The 23730-nt window shown below is 55.6% G+C and overlaps 2 protein-coding genes and 1 non-coding gene across 6 annotated transcripts in view; all 3 read right to left on the bottom strand.

Annotated features, from left to right (window-relative positions):
* Positions 1 to 3744: 3744 nt before the first annotated feature.
* On the bottom strand, positions 3745 to 8467 carry RCC1 (regulator of chromosome condensation 1). The gene is made up of 9 exons (XM_065744570.1): positions 8337 to 8467; positions 7405 to 7592; positions 6959 to 7138; positions 6768 to 6864; positions 6130 to 6252; positions 5768 to 5914; positions 5350 to 5469; positions 4742 to 4894; positions 3745 to 4302 (listed from the first exon to the last, which is right to left on the bottom strand). The coding sequence occupies exons 1-9, from the start codon at positions 8404 to 8406 to the stop codon at positions 4127 to 4129; spliced, it is 1254 nt and encodes a 417-aa protein (XP_065600642.1). The 5' UTR covers positions 8407 to 8467; the 3' UTR covers positions 3745 to 4126.
* A 2139-nt stretch (positions 8468 to 10606) lies between these two features.
* Positions 10607 to 10811, bottom strand: LOC136053841 (small nucleolar RNA SNORA73 family). The gene has a single exon (XR_010622675.1). It is a non-coding gene; the product is annotated as a small nucleolar RNA SNORA73 family (small nucleolar RNA).
* Positions 10812 to 11876: 1065 nt separating this feature from the next.
* Positions 11877 to 23730, bottom strand: part of PHACTR4 (phosphatase and actin regulator 4) — a 34931-nt gene continuing 23077 nt past the window's right edge. For 3 of the 4 annotated variants that reach the window (XM_065744727.1, XM_065744728.1, XM_065744726.1), the window contains 11 exons: positions 23518 to 23598; positions 20878 to 21042; positions 20403 to 20762; positions 17436 to 18015; positions 16620 to 16846; positions 16024 to 16174; positions 15373 to 15428; positions 14550 to 14611; positions 13832 to 13969; positions 13121 to 13197; positions 11877 to 12606 (listed from right to left, as the gene is read on the bottom strand). In XM_065744727.1, coding sequence (XP_065600799.1) covers positions 12591 to 12606; positions 13121 to 13197; positions 13832 to 13969; positions 14550 to 14611; positions 15373 to 15428; positions 16024 to 16174; positions 16620 to 16846; positions 17436 to 18015; positions 20403 to 20762; positions 20878 to 21042; positions 23518 to 23598 — 1913 coding nt within the window. In that variant the 3' untranslated portion in view covers positions 11877 to 12590. The remainder of the gene's footprint in view (positions 12607 to 13120; positions 13198 to 13831; positions 13970 to 14549; positions 14612 to 15372; positions 15429 to 16023; positions 16175 to 16619; positions 16847 to 17435; positions 18016 to 20402; positions 20763 to 20877; positions 21043 to 23517; positions 23599 to 23730) is intronic. The other variant, XM_065744729.1, reaches the window with a different exon arrangement.

Genomic DNA, 23730 nt, shown 5'->3' with positions numbered 1-23730 from the left:
AGTGACCCCACTGCCACAGCTCCATCCATGAGGCCACCAGTGCTGAGGACCATTTCCCACCCCATGGGGCCCCACCACCCTCTCAGCCTGCTGGAAAACGTGTTGCAGTGCCCTTAAAGTGGGTTAAAAGGCTGCTGGTCATTACTTTTTAAACTCACCCACGCTCCTGCAGAGCTGGAGCCCAGGATGCAGGCGGCAGAGCACGAGGAGAAACAGAAAGAGGAGGAAAAACGTAACCCTGCTTCCATCCCAATCAGAATGCTCATAGGGAAGGCTCTCTGCACACTTATACATACATATATATACATGTGTACATGGCTCTATCTATAGGCAGACCCCACGTCCCCATCCCTGTCCCCTCCTCTGTATCCCAGGGACAGCAGCAGAGCCCACCCCGCTGCCCCCAGCGCTCATCACTCGGTGGCATTGCTGTACAGGAGCTGCTCTTCCTGGAAAATAAAATAAGAGAGCTGAGAGCTTCCAGTGTCACTGAAAACGAGTGGGGATGTGCTGGGGGGGGGGGGGGGAGTGGGGAGGGTCTGTGCCCCCCTGGGGCTGCCATATGGGGGGAGCGTTGGGTCTCTCTTTGTGCTCATTACTGCGGCGGCACAGCATCCAGCTCCAGCCCGAGCCACGCTGGTAATCTAAATGCAAATGAGGATTTAGTGCAAACGCGAATGGAAAGGGGCGTCGGAGCCCGCAACTCTCCTCGCACTTAATGAGACAGTTGGGTTTTTTCAAGCGTTTATCACTTGTGCCACCTCAGAGGGCTCAGCAGTGGGGAGCAGCAGAGGCAGAAGGACGCAGCGATGTCCCCCGTGCTTCCCCGCAGAAGACAGTTTCAGGGAGCAGCATTTGCAACCTGAGAACAGTGATAAGAACACTTCCTTTTCTTTTCTTCTTCTTCTTCTTTTTTTTTTTTTTTTTTGTTAATTAATCCATTAAATAATGAGCCCTCATGCAGCACGCTTGATTCCGACACGTGTGATTAATTACGGGTCCTTTGTCTGCAGCGATGCTGTAATTGCATCATTACGCACATGGCTGTGACTCTGTGGTGTGGATGCAGAGCTCTCCCCTCCCTTTGCCCCCCCCCCCAGAAGCAGCCCAGGATGCACTCTGGCTCTCAGAGACACTCCTGGCTTCGCTTAAAACGCAAAACCCAACTCGTCACATGAATAATGACTGAGGCTTTCCATTTTGTCTCCCTCTCCTTTCCCAGCTGCAAACCCTGCACAGCCCCGTGCTGGGACACGATGGCGTTCCCCCTGCTGCTGCCACGCACAGGGCTCTGGGAGGTGGTGCTGGATGTGCCCCGAGCATCCTCGAGCGATGCTGAAACCCCACGGTGTGATGGCTGCATGTTTCTGGCTCTGCTCTTGGGAGCAAGCCCCAGCTGCGCACCAAACTCAGACCCCACAGCCACTATGGGGATGGGGAAAGGCTCATCCCCCCTCTATTCTACCCCAGGGCCCAAATTCCCCCCCCCCTTTATCCCCCAAATGCCACAATCTCACCCACACAGCGAGCTGCCAGCACAGAGCCTCGTTAATGAGACGCTTCCCTTTCCTCAATTACGTTGTTTTCCTTCACCCTCCCCATCCGCGGGGGCACATCCCTCCCCAAACTCTGCGCAGTGTCCCATTGAAGTGTCACTCCTGCTCCCAAGACAACGCGAGTTGATTCATCACTGCTGATAAATTTAAACTCTTTTGTTTGTGCCATTGTTCTCCCCATTCATGTTTTCCCCTCTTCCTCAGTAAACCCTCCCACTCTGACGAGTGTTGCGGGCTCCTTGCTGGCCGGGGGTCACTGAGCTCATGCCCTCAACTTCCATCCTTCCTAAAAACATTTTCTAAGTTGTCAAGAGGACATCACCTTTACAGGTGGGAGGCATTACCCTCTTTGGGAGGGATTCACACCACCAAGGAATGCATCGAGAATCCAAACTTGGGCTCATTGGCAACTTAACCCAACCCAAATCCCATCCGATCCCATCCCAACCCCATCCCAACACAAATCCCATTTGGTCCCATACCATCAACCCAATCCAAATCCCATCTGACTCCATTCCAATCCAAATCCAAACCCCAACTTCATCCCACCCCAACCCCAATCCCATCCTCAACCCACCCCTACTCTAAATCCCATCCTATCCCAATCCCAACTCAAATCCCATCTGATCCCATTCCATTCTAACCCAATTGCCTCTGACCCCATTCCAATGCCAATCCCAACCCCATCCCATCCATATCCAATCTAACTCCATCCCAATCTAACTCCAAACAAAATCCCATCCAATCCCAACCCAAATCCCATCTGACCCCCTTACAATCCCAACCCCAACCTTAATCCCCATCCCATCCCCACCCTAAATCTGATCCAATCCCAATTCCAACTCAAATCCCATCGGACCCCATTCCATCCTAACCCCAACTCAAATCCCATCTGACCCCATTCCAATCCCAATCCCATTGCAACCCAAATCCCATTCAACCCCATTCCAATCCCATCCCCAACCTTTACCCCATCCTATCCCCACCCTACATCTGATCCAATCCCAATTCCAACTCAAATCCCATGCTCCATCCCAACCCATCCCCAACCCAAAACCCCACCTGACCCCATTCCAATCCCCATCCCAGTCCCAACCCCAACCAAATCTCATCTCACCCCCACCCACCATGCTGGAGCTGCCTCCTTCCCCCCCCCCACTTCCCACACGCTGCCGGAGGACCCCCACGTCTCCCTCGATTCCATCCCTCCACATCTCTGAGCTATAAATAGGGCAGTGAGGCGCGAGGCGACGCGGGCAGACGCACACGGGAAGGAGCCGCCCCGGCCCTATGTCACAGTGGCATTAGCTGCAGAGAAGGCTGCAATGCACAAACAGGGCAAGGGGGGGGGGAAAGGTTGCTATTTTTGCTGGAAGGGGTATAAAAATAACAGTGCTGTTTTTGGAAATGAGTGTGTCCCCAGGAATCAGGCCCGACGCAAGGAGCTGCTCCCACACCGGGTCACGCTGGGTGATGGAGGAGCAACAAATGGAGGGCGATGGTCCCCGGGAGCAGCGTTAGGTTGGGGTGGGCACTCCTGGCTCAGCTCACGTTGATTTGCAGGGAATGGGCTCTTTGCTGGGGATGATGTCCAGACACAAACCTGCTCTGCGGTGCTGGGAAAGGAGGAGCAGAGCTTCACGCTCAGCCCCCATCAGCCACACGCTGAGCTCAGCCCTAATTGCACCACCAAACTCAACCCTCCAGGCCCAAAACATGCAGATGAGAGGAGATAAGGGCCGTGGGCACCCAACCAAACCCCCACCCCCAGCTGGAGGCTCATTAAGGAACCTGCTCCCAAACCAATTAACGCCAGACACCAGAGCTCAGGGCCACGCCAGGATGCAATCCATCAGCTTTGACACTCCAGGCTCCACTGGGGTCCATTCTGCTCGAGCTCCCAGCGGTGTCGGGGTCAGGATGGGCTGAGCAGGACCCCAGGGGGACCCTCCCCTCCTCTGCTGTCCCCAGTGCTCCTCCCACTGCTGCCATCCTGCGGCCGAATCCCACAGCTGCACACGTGTACTGCGTACAGCACCAAAGTGCCACTGCCACCCACAGAGCAGCAGTGAAGCTCCCAGTCCTGCTCAAAGCAGAGGCAAGTCCAGCACTTATCAAAACTCAATTTATTCCAAACGTTTAGAGATTTCTTTTTTTTGTCCCCCCCCCAACCCTCCCCACCCCCTTCTCTTCCTCGATCAACCAAAATACATTTTCTTTAAAAAAAATTCAACATTCGGCCGGTGCACAGCTCCCAGGCTCCTGAGCAGCCCCGAGCACACACAGCTTTCCCCCACCCCCTCTCCCCTATTGCTATAACTTAACATATAAAATCCATCCTCGCAGCTTCCCTTCCCAGTGCTGGGACCTGGAAAGCAACACGGAAACAGAAGACGGGGCGGCAGAGAAGAAGACAGGGCACCTGAGAAGATGGGGCTCCGGGAGCCCTCTGCCTTCCCCCACTGTGCTTTGGGAGGGAGCAGAGCTGGGAAGCAGCTGCCCAACCTGGGGCTGATGGCAGAAGGAGACACGCGTGGGCCCCGCGATCCCACTGCGCCCCAACGGCGTGATCAGCTCCGTGCCTTGTCCTTGACCAGCAGGGCTGTGTGCTGGCCTCCACTGGACACAGCCAGGACCAGGCGGTTCTCCAGCTGCTTCCCTGTCATCTCCACGGGGCTCCAGGCGTCCTCCTCTTCGCCCGTGCCCAGCTGGTGGTTGGTGCCCATTCCCCACGCGAACGCCCGTCCTGCAGAGGAGGTATGGGCCTTACTCAGAGCAGTGTTTCATTGCACGGACTGCCTCTAAGCCAGTGCTTCGCCCCCAGGGAGCAGTGTGAACGCACCTGCTCTCATGCAACAGCAGATCCCCCCTGCAGCTGTGGGCTGCAGACACTGCACAGAGCCCAGCACCAGGGCACAAAGAGCTCCCACAGCAGCAAGTGGCCAGCTGGCCAGAGAGCCCCACGGGGTCAACATGCTCTGAAAAACCTCCCTGCCGAGTGCCCGCAAAGACATGTGAGCAGCTGCTGCTCAGCTGCTGGGGGCTGCACCAACAGGAGGAATGGGCTGAGTCCTGATCCAGTGTCTGATGGAGGGCCAGGCCGGGTTGGGAGGGGCAGGTGAGGGGTGGGAAGGGTACAGGGCGGCTCCTGAGCCCCCCTGCAGCAGGGAGGCCCCAGCACTCACCATCACTGCTGACAGCATAGCCGACAGACGCGCCGCACGCAACTGAAGAGATGCTGGGGAGGTTTGGGATGACAGTGGGTGTGCTCTTCTCTTCTGCCCCTTCCCCGAGGCCCAGCCGGCCGTACTCGGCCCTGCCCAGGCTGTAGGCTTTACCTAGGGCACAACAGAGAGCAGGAGAGGTGAAATGAGGAGGGGAGGGACCACAGGAGGCTGGAGCCAGACCCTTCCTGCCCCAGGACTGAGCCTAGAGGAGCTGGGAGCATCACTCCTCCCTGCTGCATCTGTCAGCAAACCCTCAATCCGACCCTGGGTTCCCCAGTGGAATACAGAATTCTGGGGGGTGGGGGGGTGTCATCATCCCTGCTCTCTGCTTCAAATTTGAGTCACCTTTTCAAAAGAGAACATTCCTGGAAAAGCCAAACAGCCCCTCCACAGCTCTCTCACACACACACACACACACACACACACACACACCACGCCACCTCAATCACAAAGGACTCAGCACGTTTCTGCACTTCACCCTCACCCCAGCATCTCTCCAAAGGGATTGGGGATCCCCCTGTTAGCCCCGCTCTGCCTGGCAGCCCCTCCATCCCTCTGGCACTCACCCTCCGAGTCCACGCACACGGTGTGGTGCTGCCCACCAGAGAACCCGAGCCAGGACTTGGTGGAGTTCTTGAAGGATGTCAGGTTCTGCGGGGAGAAGCAGGGCTCGGTGCCCTGGGTCCCTGCAGGGTGAGATGCACAAAGCCCAGCACATCAGGCACTGGCACCGAGCCATCCAAGCAGGGCTGACCCCACTTCTGCAGCCCAGCCCAGCCCTGCACCCCCAGTCCCAGCACTGAAGGTGAACAAACTCCTGCTCACATCCAACAGCCGCAGGGGCTGGGACCTAAACCCAGAGCCCCAGCTGCAATTTTCAGCTCCCTTACGTCTTGCAATGGACACTGAGAGTGCAGGGCAGGCTCAGGGCATTCTGAAGCCCCACCAAAGGCAGATCTGCAGCGGTGCAAGTGAAAAACTCACCCAGCTGGTGGTAGTTGGAGAGGCCAAAGCCATAGATGTGTCCTTCCCGTGTGATGGCGAAGGTGAAGTAAGCCCCACAGAAGGCATCCTGGAAGCGCATCTTGCCTTTGCCTCTGACAGGGACGCGCTGGGGGACCAGCAGGCGCTCTGGGGGCAAGAAACGAGGCATCAACTTGGGATTTACACCCTTTTCCCTTCCCCTCAGTTGCAGACCATTGAGTTCAAACAACTGATTTACAAACACGCCCTCAAGTAGCCAAGAGACAGAGCATCTCTGCTCCTCAGCAAAGCTCTGCACAGAGCCCAAGGACGCAGTTTGTTCACCACAGCCCCCAGTGTCCCTGAACAACAGAGCCACTCACGCAGCCCCTTCCGTCCTCCTCGGTTGGAGAAGAGTGCTGGCACCCTGCCCAGCTGGCCCTGCTCGCCGCAGCCACACGTGAACAGGTCACCGTCCACCGTCAGCATCACCAAGTGGTCGTTCCCTGCGAGGAGACACAGGAGCTGAGCACAGCAGTCACCCCCCACGGGGACATCCCACCCTGAAGCCCCAGCTGCACAAGCTTTCTGTAGTTCTGTGGCCTTCAGCAGCTCCAGATCACCTGACACACCCAAGATCTCTCTTCCCGATGGAGGTTCCCCATTGGGAAGTTTAACTGGCGTGGTTCAGAGGCACAGGAGCCCCCCAACCTCACCAGGATGCTAAACAAACTCCATGGGGCTGCTCTGCTTGACTTCCCCAGATCTAGAGAGGGCGAGTGCCCTGACCCCGTGGCGTGACAGGGCACTAACTGCAGAGCATTTTAAACCGTGATGCTAAACCATAAAATAACTCTTAACTAACAGGAAGATGTGTTAATATTTGACTCAATCTGACTTTAAATCAGCACTGGGGCTAAAAGAAACACAGACACCCACCCACCACCTCTGGACCTTCACCCCTGGCCCAAGGCTGAACAGCCTCGCTGAGCAGCCTGCCCTGCAAGTGCTCTTTGCTGACCTGAGACAATTTTAACAACAGGGACATTGAGCTGAAGCAGTGCAGGAACGGTGCTCTTCTTCATGGGCTCCAGCAGCCCGATCACCCCGTTGTTATCCTGGGAGGAGAGATGGGCACACAGAAATGAGTCACCACCACCACCCAGCATCCGCCAGCAGAGCCCTCAGTGATCTTCCAAGCAGACAACGTACCCGGAAAGAGCCCCAGATGAAAACCCTGCCGTCATCCGTCAGCGCAGCCGTGTGGCTGTCCCCTGCAGAGACCTGCACCACCTTCTCCTGCAGCTCCACAGGTCCTGGTGTGGTCTCTGATCCTTCCTCTGAGGTGTCACGCCCAAGGGCACCTTCATCATTGCAGCCAAAGGTGTAGATCTGCAGAGATGGATGTGGTTAGGGAGGGACACAGAAGCTGCACAGGAGGTGCAAGAAGCTGCGGGACAGAGACCCAGAAGGCTGAATTATCCCTCCACACCCCAAAAATCCTGTGGCACCATCCAGGAGTTGGGGTGAGGGAGACCCACAGCACCAGTGACAGCCACACATGTGCAGAGCGGGGCGTGATTGAAGCCCTGCTCCAGGACACGGCCGAGGTCCCCACGCTTGTAGGGGCTCCCCACCAGCCCCCAAAGTGCACTCACTTTGCCCGTCTCGCTGAGGCACACCGTGTGCATCCCTCCTGCCTCCACCTGCACCACCAGCTCCGGCAGCTGCACCAGGGCTGGCTTCTTCCTCTCCATCACGTCCTGCCCCAGGCCGAGCTGCCCGACGTCCCCCTGCCCCAATACGAGCACCAGGCCGGGCTGCGTGCGGTGTGACGGGTGGCTGACTGCAGGCAGAAAGGACACAGAATGGCCTGGGTTGGGATGGACCTCAAGGATCATGAATCTCCAACCTCCTGCCACAGGCAGAGCCACCAACCTCCACATTTCACACCAGACCAGGTCACCCAGGGCCCCATCTGATGTGACACCTCCAGGGACGGGGCACCCACAGCCTCTGTGCAGACTGTTCAAGCACCTCACTGCTCTCATAATAAAGAACTTCCCCCTGACATCCAACCTGAATCTTCCCTTCCTCAACTTCAAACCATTTCCCCTCATCCTGCTGTGCTCTGCCCTTTCCAAGAGCTGACTCCCCTCCTGTTTATAGGCTCCTTTAGGTCCTGGAAGTCTGCAGTGAGGTCACCCCACAGCCAGGCTGCACAAGCCCAGCTCCCTCAGCCTGTCTTCATAGGGGAGACGCTCCAGCCCTCTGAGCATCTCTGTGCCCCTCCTCTGGACCCTCTCCAACAGCTCCCTGTCTTTCTTGGGACTGGGGACTCACAAGAGCACAGCAGAGTGGGACAATTCCCCCTCCCCCGTCCCTCCTGGTCTCCCTTCTTCTGATGGAGCCCAAGATACCATTTGCTTTCTGAGCTGCAGGAGCACACTGCTGGCTCATTAAGTCTTTCACCCACCAGGACCCCCAGGTCCTTCTCTGCAGGGCTGCTCTCAAGGACTGCTCCTTCCAGTCTGATGGAGCCAGAAGGGAATACGCAGGGAATCAGAAAGCTCCCGGGGATTTTTCTTACTTTTAAGCTTCTTCCTTTCAGGAGACTGCTCCGACACGGGGTTTTTCTTGGCAGCACGCTTCCCCGACATGACGGTTGGGATGTGAACAATCAAAGCTGCTGTGCTCGGGGGTTGCCCAGCCTGCAGCTGCCGGCTGATCCCTGGGTGTCCCCCTCTGCTTCCCAACCGCTGCAGTCCGGACCTGACCGAGGGCACCGCGTTAGGGTCGGGGCACCGACCTCTCCTCCAACTTCAAGAGAGCACACATTACTTTGTCACATCTTACCCCTTTGTGCAGTGCAGAAACGACCCCCCCCCTCACCCCCCCCATCACGGAATGCTGCAGAGCCGGGTGAGCGCTCAGTGCCGGCCCGTCTGCCCCATCACCCCCCCAGGCCGTGCCCCCAGCACCCCACCCAGCCCCACTGCAGGGCTCGGGAGATGTAGCACCCCAGGGGCGCTGCCCACGCGGGGATGAAGAGTGCTGAGGAGCACTTCGGGGCTATACCCACACCGCGTTTAGGACCGAGGGCTCGGCTCATCCCCGCTCCACGCCCAGGAACACGCGTGGGGCCGCGGATTTGAACTTCCCGCTCTCCCTCCCCCCCACCCCCCAAAGCTCCACCACTTCCCCTCCCCACGTGGGGCCGCGCAGGCCCGGCCTTCCGCGAGCACTAGCTTACGGACGGAGCGGCTCCGGGTGCGGGACATCCACGCGGACCCCTCCCCCGACCCCCAGCCGCACCCCACGCCGCTCCCCTCCCCCAGCCCCGCTCCGTGCCCGCCCCGCAGCCGCTCACCCACCTCCGCCGCTCCGCCGCTCCCGGCCCCGCGCTCCCCGCCCGGAGCATGCGCCGGGGCACGGCGGGCGGAGCGGCGCCCCCTGGCGGCCACGGGGTCCGGGTCCGCCTCCGAGGGGTCCGGGAGGTCCCCTCCCATCCCGGAGGGATGTTCGCAGGAGCCGCCTAAAAAGCCCCCAGCAATCCCCCCCTCCCCCCGCTAAGGCGGTGAATGCCCGCAGGGTGCTCCTCCAGGCTCTGACCTGATGCCCCTTCATTCCCTGGAACGTTCCCCCCCCCCCAAGCTCCCCGTACCCCAACCCAGCGAGAAGCCCTCAAGTTCCTTCACAAGCGCCCCCCAACCCCCCGCCCCCCTCTCCAGGCTCAGCTATTTCCCCTTCCAAACATCCCCTCCCCCCACTTCGTCCAGCCGGGTTGCTGCTCCCCACGCCACGTGGGGGGGGGCGTTCCCATAACCCAGAAGCTACTTACAGTCCCGATCCGAGCGTTCAAAGGTCCGATAAAAGCAGCCAGCGGGTATAAAAGCAGTCCTTCGCTTAACAGAGGGAAACAACGCCTAAGTACGCTCAGCAGGAATTACCACCTTCATCCTTAAGATCGATCTAACGCTCCCCCCCCCTCGCAGCAAAGGGCACGAAACCAGTGCTTACTGGGCCCAGTACGCACTCATCGCGGCAGATAAAACACTCCTTTTTGCCAGCTGGAGCTGCTGGAAAGGAGCGCGAGCCCTAAGCAAGGCGGTGGGCAACCCAACCACAGACCCCCTTCCCAGACCTTAAAAGGTTCAACGAGGATTTCTCAAGCTTCCGAGGACGACCCAGCAGCCACAGCGGAGAAAATAACCACACAGCAGCGTTTCAAAGTCATTTATTTATCAGGCACCGATGCAGATCTCATGACAGTCACAGAGGAAACGCAGACCTCCCCGCGTGGACACGCATCACTGCCGTGCCCGGCTCCCCCCCCCCCCCGCAGCCCCTTCCTCAGCTTCTCGGCCTCCACGTCGGGCAGAGGATGGGGCAGCGCTGCTCACACACACACACACTCATCCCAGAGCACCCACACGGGCTCAGACCCCACTGCCACACACACACACACCTCGCGTGCATCCCCGCGAGCACTGCAGACCCCCCCCCCCGCACACGGGGATGGGTGGCACAGCCGGGACGCGTTCACCATCCGCCACCACCGCTGTGCCCCGCGTACACTCACCGGCACCGCACGGCTCCGGCTGCTGACGTTCCGTTACAAACCTCCACCGCCTGCATCGAGAAAGCGTCACTAATTACGCACGGCTTTCACCGCCCCAACACGGCCACGTGCTCCCGGTGCACGCCGATCCCCCCCCCCCACCGCAGCGCAATCCCAGCCCTGCGGGGCCGACCCGCACCCACGCGTGGCTGGACGCACACGGGCTGCTCGTGTTTCTATGAGCACAGGAGGTGCGCCTGCACACCCCCTCCCCCTCCTTCCCCACTCCCACGGGGCGCGTTTGTTTCCTGCATGGTTTATCTCCTCCGTCACCGCCCGAGGGCTCGGAGAAGCAGTAGGAATATGCAGGCTGCGAGCGCGAGGCCCGGCTTCATCTCCAACGATGTGGAACGGGAATATACGTCTCGGGCCCGAGGGCCTACGCTCCCTTGCGCCACACGGACAGAGCCGAGAGAGAGCTACTTCTCCGGGTGCCCTCGTTGGGTCGCGCGTGTCCCCCATCCCCCCACGGCCGCGTTAACACCAGGATAAGCAGTACTCACAGCGGCAGCGGGCGGAGCGGGGCAGCGTAACCAGCCTAGAGGAGAGAAAGAGCACGTGTGAGGAGCGGCGGGCCATCCCCAGCGCTCAAAGCACGCGCAGAGGCGAAATAAAGAAAATAAAGAAAGGAAGAAAGCCGCGCCGCCCCGTGCTGACCTCATCGCGCTGCCGCTCGCGGCTGAAAGAGGAAGGCGGATGCGTCGCGGCGGTATTTATAGAAGCAGGAGGAGGGGCGGGGCCTGATCGCGCATGCGCAATGAGCGCTCCGCAGCGGGCCGTGCGCAGAGCGCGCGCATCGGCGGTGCAGCGGAAGGGAGCGAGCGGGTGCGCATGCGCAGTGCGAAGGCGGGAACGGCGGAGGAGTGCTTCCGTGTGCGGCGCACCGCCCCTCCCCCCCCCCCCCCCCCCCCGCAGTTAAAAGAAAGAAAGAAAAATCCTAAAATACTTTTATTCAATAATTAAAATCTGTTGAGGAGACGGGTGTACAACGCGATGATTTTCAGCCTGCACGCGGGGAAGGCGTTGGCACAGCGCGGCCCAGGCCCTGCTGAAGGCCGGAGCAAGGTGAGGCCTTCCCGTCCCATCCCCCCCCGCTCCGTGCTCAGTGTCGTGGGTTCGTTGTGTGGCCCGGAGCGGATTTGAATACAAAAACCCGACGTTCTGGAAGAACCAATGTGAGATTCTTAGAATATCTGTTTTAAGGTCACTTTTTGAAGGTCACCCCGCCCTCCCCCTTCCACCCACACAGTGAAATCATCGAGTTTCCAGAAGGTTCTGCTGTGGGAATGAGAAAAGGCAAGTCTCACCCTGACTGGGGAGAGTAAAAACTGAACATCTGAGAGGAAGCAGCCATAAAAAGAACCGAGGGCTCTCACAGCTTCCCCAGGTTAAAAAGTTCCTAAAAGGCAATGGTCATTTCCAGGTTCTGTTGTTTGTTAAAGGGTCATTTGTTAAACGAGCATCGTTTTCTCCAGACGTGATCCATCATCCATGAGAGAGTGGGGAGGGAACGTTTCGTGTTTTCTTTTTGCTTTTTTTTTTGTATTTTTTGTGTGTTTTTTTTACAAAAAGAAAAAAAAAGACGCAGCATATGTTAATATCTATACAATTCCCTTCCAGGACAACAAACTGTTGGTCAGTAGTGATTCAGGACATGAAAGGTAACGACAGACGCAAGCAAAGCTGAAAAATGACGAGTGGCACGTCACTTGTCTGCCAGGACAGTGTCCACACGGGGCTCTGTACACAGCAAACATACACACGTGGCTCACAGCACATCCACCCTCCATTCCTCAGCTCTCCAGCACCAGAGCTGCCAGCTGGTTTTTCTCCTCTCGGTCAGGAGGAGGAAACAAAGGGGTTGCTCCCAAAAGGAGTATGTACAGCTGAGAACTGGGCCTGGCACCACGGGAAGGGAGCTGGGGAAGGAACTGTTTGCTCGTGTGTGCACGAGGGAGGGATGCTGGTGCTGGAGGAGAGGTGTATTGCTGAGCTGTGCGAGGTACAGTGTTCGGTTCCAGCCTGATGGCACGCGAAGACGTGTTTGTTCCAGTGAAATGCTACATTCAGACAGGATCCCCCTTCCCTGGCTGAAAGCCCTTTTCTGGATACGTTTGGAAGGCAAATCTTGGAAGAGTCGAGGTTCTGTCCTCGCTGTATTGCCCAGGAGAGGGATGCAGAGAACTTCCAGTCCTCTCAGGTCTCTTACTCCCTCTTGGAAGATTATGGTCGGTGGTACCTAAAAGCAAGTGAAAAAACCAAGTGTCATCCTTGGAACTCGGGTTAAGCAGTTACTGAAGCATTACAGATTTCTAAAAAGAATAAACTGAGTTATCTCTGAACTTCCAGCTTTCAGTGAAGCCATTAACATCCAAAGGTTTCATCTCTGCCTTAGAAAGCCCTCATGCTCTGCAGACACAGCCACACAGCTCAGCCACAGGGGGGCCATGATGCACAGGTTACTTCAGAGATATCAGAGCTATCTAAAAAGGTGTTCTGGGGCTGAAGTACTGCACACATCTCTGAGTGCCAGAAAAGCACTGTCACACATGGCAGTAAATTCAGAACCTTCAGCAATTAATTCAGAATCATCACCAAACTGACCTGCTGTCTACAGAATATTGTTTTTCATAGATAAGCAGCACATACTGAGCCTTAAAGCAGAGTCTCACCATTCCACAAGCCTTGAGGAGGCACAGTGCACCCTGCTACAGTGGACACTATAAGCACCATAATGGTATGTGCTCACTCACCGTGTGAACTGCTTGCTCTCCTCATGGACTTCCATTTCACAGCTTTTAAACTCGTTTAGCTCCTTCCGGATGGCAGCCTGCATAAGAAGAGAGAGAGCTGTTATGTCCTGCTAGGGCATACCACCCTCCATCCCCCATTTTAAGTGAGCTTCACACATGGGAGGAAGGCGCTGTGGCTCCAACATTCCTGCTCTGGGCTGATCAGTATTATCTTTTGGTGGGAAAGGGAAGAGTAGGAGCAGTTTTGAAACATAAGCCTGAATCCCTCAGCGTCTTTTGATAAAGGAAGCAGCAGAGATTGCAGCAACCACCCCTCGTTTCACAGTCACTTCACACCAGGCTGTGTAACCTGCCCCACCTCCTCCTCACCCGGGGCCGGGCAGTCCCCACAAGTGGCCAGGAAAGAGAAGAGGCATCTTGCCTTCCAGCTTGCCTAAGCCTGTGAGGAACTGCACTCCTTCAGCAAACACCCTGTACCTTGCATCCTCTTATATCATCACTCAGAAGCAGGGCAGGCGTGCGGGCTCCACGTCCCCTTGGAGGGGACAGGAAGCAGGGCTGAGTCCAGCACATGAAGGTGAGGGTACTGGTGGTGCTGGGTGCAGTGCCAGAGGTGGAAAGAACAGAGCAATGCATCTTAGCTCTCACTCTCGTTTGGGACACCCAGTCTAGCTCCCTGCCCCTCCCTGGAGCCAGGGCACTCCCTGTTACCTTGTCAGCAGGTGTAAGCTTTGTCCATGGCTTATCTGCTCGCCGGTCATAGTCTTGAGCATCTGTTACTTCCACATACTCGTTAAACCTCAGGATCTTCCTAGCCTGCAGCTCTGCCACTGTAGGCCTTTGGCTAAGCTGAACACAAGAATGAAAATCGTTTGTGCCTTGTTCCCAGAGCAGCTCAGTCACTGCATGTACACAAAAAAGCAGTCCCCTCACTCGTCCTGAACCACAGATACTGAGCTCCTGCTCATCGTGACGCCAGAATTCGTGGGAAGCTTTTTCCCAGCAGTATGTAACAACAGTGTGTAAGTTGGGCACCACTGCTAAAAGCAGCTGCTGCTCTGCACTGCTTCTCTTGAGCTGTTGTTACTTTGGAAATGGATTTTGAGGAGCCTGATGTGAACATCATGGCCACTGAAGTATGGTTCTAGCAGGCAGGCCAGCATCCCTCTCAAGTGCCAAGTGCCAAATTTAGTTCTCATCTAGCTTGTTACACTTGATGCCAGCTCAGATCTGTCAGCTCAAACCCGTCCGTGGTGCCACGAGCTCACCACTGCTGACAATCCACATTCCAAAATCACCATGGTCAGAGGGCGCTGGGGACAGAGACACAACAGCCCCGTGACTTCCCCCGCAGCGAGGCACCTCCAGCGTGCTCGTGGCCACCAGCAGCTCTGCCAGATGGCAATCTCAGCACGAGCTCCAGCTTTACCTTTCTGGTGAGCCTGCGTTTGATCTCTCTCTTCTCAGCTTGACGGTCAGCTTCATTTTTTGCTGCCAAGTGGAAAGAAAAAAGAAACCCATCATTTTTTTCCCGTAAGCATCACAGGCTTTGAAAAGTGACTCCTGTCAATGCCTTTCCTCACTGAACGACAGTGGTCTTGTGGGCCTTCACACAGCGTGACTGAGTCATCCTCTCCAGCTCTGTGCATTAAAACTTAATGGCCGTACCGTCAAAACCACTCTGCAGATTACTCCTCCCCAAAGCTATTATAGTACTAGTTTTGAAGAGAAAAGCAGTGCAGATAAATATTTAAAACTTCCTGAACTGACATTTCCCTTTCCCCAATATGTTTATTTAAAACTTTTGCAGAACGATGTATGGCCAAAAGAAATAACATTCACTGAACAATGAGCTTTTTGGATCACCCAGTACAATGCAGTAATGTCTGGGCCACAAAGAGGAGTTCAGTCCAAACAAAAACTCTGCTGTGCAACTTCAGAGCAGAGTCTTAACCAAATCACACACTTTTCCCTGAGGTATGAGGCAGGGGACAGGCAGCCCTCCCATAATGCGATGCTTTGTGTGGCGTGGAACCCTGGCTGAGATCTGATTTTTACCCAATCAGTTTCTGATGGTAACACAGAACTGGTAAAAATCAGCAGGACTGCTTTACTACAGTGATGTAAGCAAAGCACAGACCTCCGTCGCTACGTTTCAAGCAGACTTCACATACACTTGGACTAAAACATCTGATGAAAGACAAGGCAGCTTTTATTTTGCTACTCAGAGCCACGAGAGAAGCATTACTCACGTTGAAGTATGTTCCTCTGCTCCAGTTCTTCTGCTGTGGGCCTCTGACTCAATCGCCTAAAGATAAGCATGACAAGTGCATGTGTTACCATGTGCTCATCCATCAGAGGGGGGTGAAGACCACCACTCTTTTTTTTTTGTTGTTTGAACGCACTGGAAAACCCTCAGCACTCATCCTCCAGTGGAGACCACTGCTGTCCTGCTTTGGGCTCTCCTTCCCTCTGCTCCAACTGCTGCTGGTCCAAGCCAGGAAGGCACTACGGCCTCTCAGAAGCTCAGGGACAACTTCTCAGTGCAGACAGACAGAGGAGGAATACCAACAGCCTGAGCATCAGCACGCAGCCTGCAGCTGTTCACGTCTTTATATGCCAACTGCATTTGACTGTTTCTGACATGTTTCTGTAGTCCCTGAGATTCTTCCCTCCCAACGCACTGAACATCTGTAAACAGCCCTGTTAGGAGACATTGCTCAACTGCTCGACTCCAGGAGAAACTTCCAGCCTCGGTAACTGAGGGAAAAGGCAACACTGAGCCCCCAGCCGTGATCCAGAAGCATTGCCCAACCACCCACCGTGCTCCAGCAGAGGCTGCTTAGACAAGAAGCAGCTTGTGCCCACGGTGCAGACACACCACCCTCCTCCATTCCTCGTACCTGATCAGCGTCGTCCCAATCTGCTGCCGAATTTCATTCCACTCCTCTCTGCTTTTCCGAGGGAAGACAATCTTCTCTTCCTGCACTGTGGTGGCGTTCCCCAGCTTTATAGCTAGTGTGTCTTTCCTCTTCACTTTGTTAGCCAGCGTGCCTGTGGGGAGAGACAGCGATGGGATGCGACGGGAGGCTGCAGTGCCTGAGCACAGCGAAACGAGCCACTGGCAGCTGTGCTTCCCCCAGGGTTTGCTTTCCCAGCTCAGCACCACAGCTCCTGACTTGCTGGATCTGGTCACTGCAGCAACAGCCAGCATCCCTGTGCAATGCCCCTCCACCCGAGGGGGTGGGACAGCACGGGCTGCTTGCAGAAGGAAGGGGATTAGCAATCTGCAGCTGGAGGGGAGCAACTTGTCAGATGAGCATACAGGTTTGGCTGCCATAGTGTTTGAAAAGGTAGGGGAGAGGACACGTGGTGCATCATGAAACCAAGAGCCAGCTGCTTTGAAGCGCTGTGTGAACTCTCTTTGATACAGAGCTCGATACAGCCAGGCACAAGCTCAGCAGAGAAAAAAGGGGCAGCTGCAACGTCAAAGCCTTACTGTTATGGCTTTCATCTTCTTCCTCGTCCTCCTCGTCATCTTTGTACAGGATGGGCCCCTCCGAGTCAGAGTCACTCATCCCTTCCTCTCCCTCCTGCTCCTCTGGCAGGACCTGGGGCACCAGCATTGGGATGACAGTGACAGACGGCACGTCGCCAATATACACACGTGGGCCTGAATTCTGCTCCTCTTCCTGGTCCTCCTCTTCCTCTTCCTCATCGTCTGGACTAACGAGAAGCACACTATTACATCTCTTAGCACACCCCACAGATAACACCCTGTTAACTCTGCTCAGCCCACTGAAGGTGGGATGGTGGGGAGCCCAGGCACCTGAGCAGCCCCAGCCTTGCGATCCCACACCATCCCCTTTCCCCAGAGCACAGAGAAAAGGGCAGAGATAGATTCACTGCAGATTAACAGCCCTCTCACTGCCCAGCCCTGGGACTTTTGAGTTCAACTCTGTTATAACACAGGACAGTCCTTCTCCCGCTTCTGTTTTGCAAAAAGAAATACTAAGCAGGCCACAAATGGATGAAATCCAGAATCTTGTTTTGTCTTAGTGCAATTAAAGACAGGCCAGATTCCTGGCATCGGTTTGTACTCTGGATACATTTCCCTTTGTGAGAGATGAAACTCCAGAATCGGGGTTAACTTCATGAGAAGATGTATCAGGTTCCTAAGAGGCTGAAATGGATTCAGCCAACAGGCAGCATGGCTGCAAGCAAAGCACCCAGCCCAGCACACGGGCTCTCACCATCACAGCCTCACTAATAGAGCAGCGTGCCTTGCTGTGAACCACGCACCGCAGCTACTCACACTTTCAGCATCTCGATGGTGACCGGCAGGGACCTCGTCCTGCCCAGCGTGCCGTTGTCCTCCCCGAAGCCATCGTTCTCAAAGAGCAGTGAGTGAGCTCTGTGTGAGCCCTCAGCGGGGGGGGTGACGGGCAGGGGGCTGGCCAGGGCCTGCTGGATCCGGATGTGCAGCGGGATTTGGGGCAGACGGGGCAGCCCGGGGGGTTCGCCAAAGCCTTGCTCTGCCGTCCGCTTCGACACCTCCAAGGACCTGAGGTCTTTGGGAGGAGGGGGGGTCTCTTTGGGGAGGTCCAGGGAGCGTGGGGCATCCGAGATAGAGGTGGAGTTGGGCAGGGGCGTGCGTGGAGGCTCCGGAGGGATGTGAGTGGGCAGCGGTGGGGACGGTGAGGGCGGTGGGTACGTGGGGGCCACGTGCATTGGCAGCAGAGTGGGACGGCTCGTGGTCACTGTCCAGTCACCTGGGGGCTTGGAGGGGAGGGCTGCCTCTGGAGGGTTGGTAGGCAGGAGGCCTCTCTTCGGTGGGAGAGGAGGGGAAGGCTTGGACAGGCCTGTGCCACTGTTTATTGCTTGAGAAAGTTCCGCTGAAAACAGGAAAAAAAAAAAACACACAGGGTTTTTGCCAGGCTCCCTCTGCTAGCATGGAATAAGCACGGCAAAGTACTGAGAGCCTTGGACCGAGCAACCTCAGCTGCTCTGCCGCCAGCACAAGGTGCCAGAAATAAGCAGATTGCATGCCTCTAGTTCGTCCTTCCTGCAGCAAAGGTGAGACGTGGGAGAGCAGCCAGAACCAAGCAGGCCGGGAGAAATCCTGCTGCTTCAGGGGAAACAGCAGCAGCCCTCCAGTGACAGCAGATGGAGCTCACCCCGATCCTGCTCTGCCTCAGCCAAGGTATGTAGGGCACTCTGCGCTGTATTCACAGCTCAGTTTGCAAAGGGATCTGAGACAACCACAGCACCCCAGACTTCAGCTGTGTTAACAGCTCCCTCAACAGCTTTGGGGAAATCTCATCTGGGCAAAAGTCAGCAGAAGTCAGACACAGCCCAGGGACACCACCCGCACGCGATGGTCGTGGAGCTGTGGCCCTCAGCAGGAGCAGGAGGAACCTGCAGCCCCCAGCACCACGAGAGGGTGCTGTGAGCAGGGAGTGCTCACAGAGATAAGGCCACATCCCTGCACAGAGGTGCGCACATTTTTGGGATGTTTCACATTTTTAGACTTTCCCCTCGTAGATTAAGAGTCAGATTGTGCAAAAACACAGAGTGCCCTCAGCTCCCACCAGGGTCCTCTCAGCAGTGCTCACCAGGCTCGAGTCGCCTTAGGAAAGGGCAGGCAGATTTTGAAAATGGTTGGCAGAAGTTAGTGCAGATGGGGAAGGGCCAGGTGCCACTCAGTGTCCCCTCTGTGAGACAAGCCCCCTGTCCCGACTGGCACAGCTGCTGCACCAGCCCTGAACCTTGCTGTCAGCTCCTGTGTGGCTGAAGTCGGTGTCCATCAGAGACCTACGGGGAGCTCATAAAGCCAATTCCACAGCTGCTGTTTATCCACAGCAACATAACAAGGCTTGCACGGCAGTGACCGCACGCACGCTGCAGTTAGAGCCCACCGTGCAGGGACAGCACAGCTCTGCAGAGCTGCAGAGCCACTCTGCATCTGCATTTGCACCCAGGTAGCACTGCAGGGCTGGCTGCTCCCCTCCACACCCCTGCAGCCCACGTGCACCCAGCCCCATGTGCAGGACAGGGCTGAGCACGGGGTTGACAGACTGCTGTCTTCAGCCACATTTTTTGTACCACGAGTACCTCCTGCAATTAGTGCCGGGGCATTTCAAATACCATCCCTGATGTGTGCAAGCAGCTTAAAGAAAACAAGAAAGTATTTCATCAAGCGCTCAAGCATGGTCAGACTAAGCAAGCTGGTCTGGCATACAGGAGTGTTTAATACCATACCAAGGTCGCTTGCAAAACCTGCTAGAGCAAAAAGCCCCAAACAGAGCAGAGGGATGCAGCCCGTGCTCCGAGCAGCAGCCCAGCCTACTTCACACAATGCAGGCTCCCTGCACTGCCTCCCCAACCACACCTGGGTAACGCCTCCAGTTTCTGTGATAACAATGCAGATGTGTCTCACTGATTGGCTCAGGAACCTCCCCCTGCCCTGCACTAGCTAACCCAGCCCAAAGGTCAGCAGGGCTGTGACAGACTGCAGGTTATCAAATGGATTGAAGTTGTCTCATTTATCCCAGCAGGGCTGCACCTTTAAGGCCTATAAAAATCCAGAACAGAGCAGCACCTCGCTCTGCTAAATTTAAGAAGCTCTCCCCAGATCACCTCCTTGAAAAGCTGAAGAATTAAATATCTCTGAGGATGAAGATCCAGCTCGAATTACACGAGCATTCACCCGTGGGACAGGACACAGGACTCGTGACTAACACGGCAACACCCGGTCACAGACCTTACAGGAGGGGCCTGAGCACAACCAGGTTTGAACCACCCCTGCCAGCAGCCGTAGCACACACTGTTTGATGAGACGTGGATTTTTTTTCTTTAATTGATGCTAAAAAGCATCAATTCTCACCGACCACAGCCCTGCACAGCAAAAACCTCCCACGCCATTCACCACTCCCAGCTGTCCACAGCTGAACTGCAGCCCTGAGTGAAGCACTGACACTTCAAGACAGTCTTAAAACGCCCTCTCCTTGCACCACCCCCAGAGCAGGCAGGGATTCACCTGCAGGTAATGCTGGAGGAGTGCACGTTTGACACATGGGATGGCCATGGCTGGACACTCTGCTAACAATGTTGTTCCAGCACACATATGCCCGGGTTAAACCCTTTGAAGTGCAGGCCTGCCTGACATTCACGATAAATCTGTTCTCTGCATCGTAATAAAACACATTCCCTTGCAAAAGGAAGAGATTCTCCAAGGGAGGCCTTGAGAATGCCCACAGCAGCAGCTGACAGAGGCACTTACCTATCATGGAGCTGCTGTTCCTGTTGGTGGGTTTGGGTGGGGGGACGGGGGGCTGCTTGGCAGGGGCTGTGCTGGTTGTACTCGTAGAAGCAGTAGTGTTGGCACTGGTGAGAACAGGGGGCAGAGTCCTGGGGGCTGGGGAAGGGGCAGCTGTGGAACTGACTGTCTTTGTCACGGCAGGGGTTGTGGTGGAGGGGGCAGTTTTTGCAGTGCTGCTGGCGGGTGTGGGATCCTTTCCCTGCGGTTCGTTTGCCTCCTGGGAAGTGGAGGGAGGTCTTTTGGGAGGAAGCAGAGGCTGTCGGGGAACATGTGGCTCCTGAGGAGGCTCTGATTCGGGACCAGGGTGGCTGCTGGATGAACCTGCAAAAGGAGATGGCTTAAGAGACCAGAAGGTGGTGAGGAGGCGAGAAGAATCAGGTGAGAATTCAAACCCAGCACTGTGAGAATCCCATTTTGAACACAGCCCATTTCTTACCGTGTCTTTTCTTCGATTCCTCAACCAGAACAGACTTCCTAAGGCTGGAGGACCTCGTGGCCTCCTCCTCCTGGCTGTGCAGGTCACCGACCCCGGGACCACCGATGGGCACCGTGTGGCCGTTCTTCAGTGCAGACGGATTCACCTTCTCTGGTTCTTCACCATCTGCAAGGGGACGGGAGGACAGAAGCAAAAACACACTCAGAAAGTGCAAGACAGAGGAGATAGAGCTGAACTGAACTGTTATCGATCTGCACCGATGTCTCCCTGGTTTCAGAAACATCTTCAGCGTGCCTTCTGCAGAGGAGAGCGCAGCAACAGCAAGCTGAGCTTGAGCTGAGAGCTCTTCATTTCAATGCCACCATGTTTAAAAACCAATGGAGCAGGATGCTGCCATCACAGTTAATCTCCAGCAGCTTCCACACCAACTCACCTCAGGAATAATCACACTCTCTACTGCAATCCTGCCAGGTCATATACTGCACGTGAAACAACAGATGCTGACAGTGCCTTAGTGTTAGTTGAAGCACCTGTATTTTCCTTGCAATTCCAACCCTGAATTCAGCACAAAGATCACGTTTTGCTCTATGCTCTATTGCTGTAGTGGGGCAGTGCCTGTTCTGACTGCCAGCTGCCTGGCTGGGTGTTGTACTGAGGGACGTGGGTTAGTGGGGAAATACTGCTGGATGGTGGATGGGTGGATGGTCGACCTTGGAGGTCTTTTCTGACCTTAGTGATTCTGCCACTCTGTGACTGCTTTCCTTCTCAAGAAAACAAGTCAAAAATCAGTTTGGTTAAAGATCCTTGGCATTTTCAGCTGCCATCTCTCAGACAATTCCTGTTCAGCATTAAGAGCCTGCCAGCTGTCAGACCTAGCACGTCCTGTTGCTCCAACTTCTGATGTATTCTGCAGACCTCCTCTCCCTCCCCTCGCCAAGGTGCTGTGCAGAAGCTGAACACAAAGACACCAAGCTGAGAGCTTTCCATGTTTTCTTTACTGCAAAAAAACAGTGTTGGCTCCTGTGAGGAGACGGAGAGCTGCTCTGCCCTGAAATGCAGGAAGCACAGACAGCAGCAAGAGGGAGTTTCCTCCCCGGCCAGGGCTGAAACTCAAGAGATGAGCTGCAGCTTTTTATAGCAGCAATCGCCTCTGGCAAGCTGAAGCTTTCAGCAGGGGAGGCAGACCAGCATGATCTTGCTTCCCCTTAGTCATTCACACCTGGCATGCCTTCTCCGGCAGAGCAGGGTGTTCCTGCTGCCCTTCTCACACCATTTCACTCTGGACTCCAGTTCCAGGGCCACCAGCAAGCTCAGGACCAGCAGTGCAGGTCTCCTCTCCCAGCTGTGCTGGGCTCACAGCCTCTGCTGCCCCTCTCCCTTCCCTCCTTGCTCCCCAAAGGTTTCTGGATTTTTTTTTTCACTACCAACTTGCCTAAGAAAATGAACTGACCTCGTAAGAGCAGGTTTTAAAGCTGCAAATAGAATAACCTACCTCTGCTGTCTCACGACTGCCCTGCTGTCTTAAAATCATGGAAGCAAGGGATTAAGATAACGCACTTTCTAATCTAACCCTCCTGACAATATCGATTGCTCCCTCATACCTTGGGTTTGTACTTTATTCAGATTATAATCATCTTCTGTTTCTTAAGCCTGATCAGGTGACTGAAAGGAGAAAGTAACCCCCCCCGGCAGCCACGCTGCTGTTACACCCTCAGTTTGGAAGCCCTCTCCTCCAGCACCTGGTTGGAAGGTTGTTGCACAGAGCCTTTGATCTCTCTTCCAGTTTCACCCCGTGACCTCACACGCATTTGCACCACAGCGAATCCTTCCTGCAGCCCATCACTTACACCCTCGGGATGCTGGAGATGGCTTTTATTACAGGGCAGCTGCAAGCAACCCCGTTAGTTTTAAACTCCAGCATTCAGTGGCTTGGACTGCAAACCACTTTTTCACTTCTCCTTTGTATCTTCCTTAGAAGAACCCTGACATTAGGGGGAGGTTAAGTCTGCAGCACAGCTTTCGAGGTAGTTATACACTGCTCTACACCAGAGACCACGCTGCCAGCAGAGCAGTGCCCAGCCCCCCAGCACGGCCAGGTGAGCGGAGGCTGAGCAGATCAGTTATTCTGACAGCGTGGCCCCAGCTCAGCCATCAAGGATGACAGAAAGCAGGGAAAGCTTTGCTGTGATCAACTGCAATACCGTACCACGAAGGTTCCCATCTTCAGCTCCTGGAGGAAACTCCCCTGCCCAGGCAGCACGAAGGCCTCAGCTGGTTTCTTTTTCCAAGCCTGGAGCCTTCAAACCTGAACTCTGAGGTTTGCCTCTCCCGTGATGGACAGAGCACAGCTTGGAGCACGGTCAGAACAAACCAGAGAGGGTGTGAGGGGCTTGGCAGGACGGGACAGGGTGGCTGGAGCAGGACAGGCACGAGGGGGACAGGATGGGGGACACACTCGGGGCAGCCCTGCCCTCCCTGCTGGCAGCAGGACAGGCACATCCTAACTGAGCACACTGCCTTCCTTACCAGGAGATGCAGAAGAGGAGAGAGCATATTGAAAAGGGGAGGACGGACGTTTTGCCAGAGGAAGGTGAGCTACACAGAACAGACAGGTGAGGAGAAGTTCATTTGCAGACTCACCCTGCTCAGGGTCTTCCAGCAGAACCCCTCTTTTCACCAGCTCCTCTCTCGGCTTTCGCATAGAAATCTTTCGTTCTAAAACTGACATTAAATTGAAGAAGAGAAAAAAAATAAAGCACTGAGAAAACAGGGTAGGATAGAAGTTCAAGAAGATACGTTTGTTTTGTTGGGTTTTTTTTTAAAGGGATCGGTCCTCCAGAGGAAATAAAAAGG

The sequence above is a fragment of the Cyrtonyx montezumae genome, unplaced genomic scaffold (genome assembly GCF_038088225.1).
Source record: "Cyrtonyx montezumae isolate F1298 unplaced genomic scaffold, pur_monq_1.0 scaffold_31, whole genome shotgun sequence".
In the NCBI taxonomy this organism is placed as follows: domain Eukaryota; kingdom Metazoa; phylum Chordata; class Aves; order Galliformes; family Odontophoridae; genus Cyrtonyx; species Cyrtonyx montezumae.
This window is presented reverse-complemented; position numbering and strand designations above follow the sequence as displayed.

Coding starts and splice junctions, on each gene's coding strand:
- RCC1 (XM_065744570.1), bottom strand. CDS start 8,406: ATGTCGGGGAAGCGTGCTGCCAAGAAAAACCCCGTGTCGGAGCAGTCT. Junction 6,253..6,767: donor TGTTGTTAAAATTGTCTCAG/GTCAGCAAAGAG, acceptor GTCTCCTCGCAG/GGAACGACCACTTGGTGATG. Junction 4,303..4,741: donor CTATGCTGTCAGCAGTGATG/GTGAGTGCTGGG, acceptor CCTCCTCTGCAG/GACGGGCGTTCGCGTGGGGA.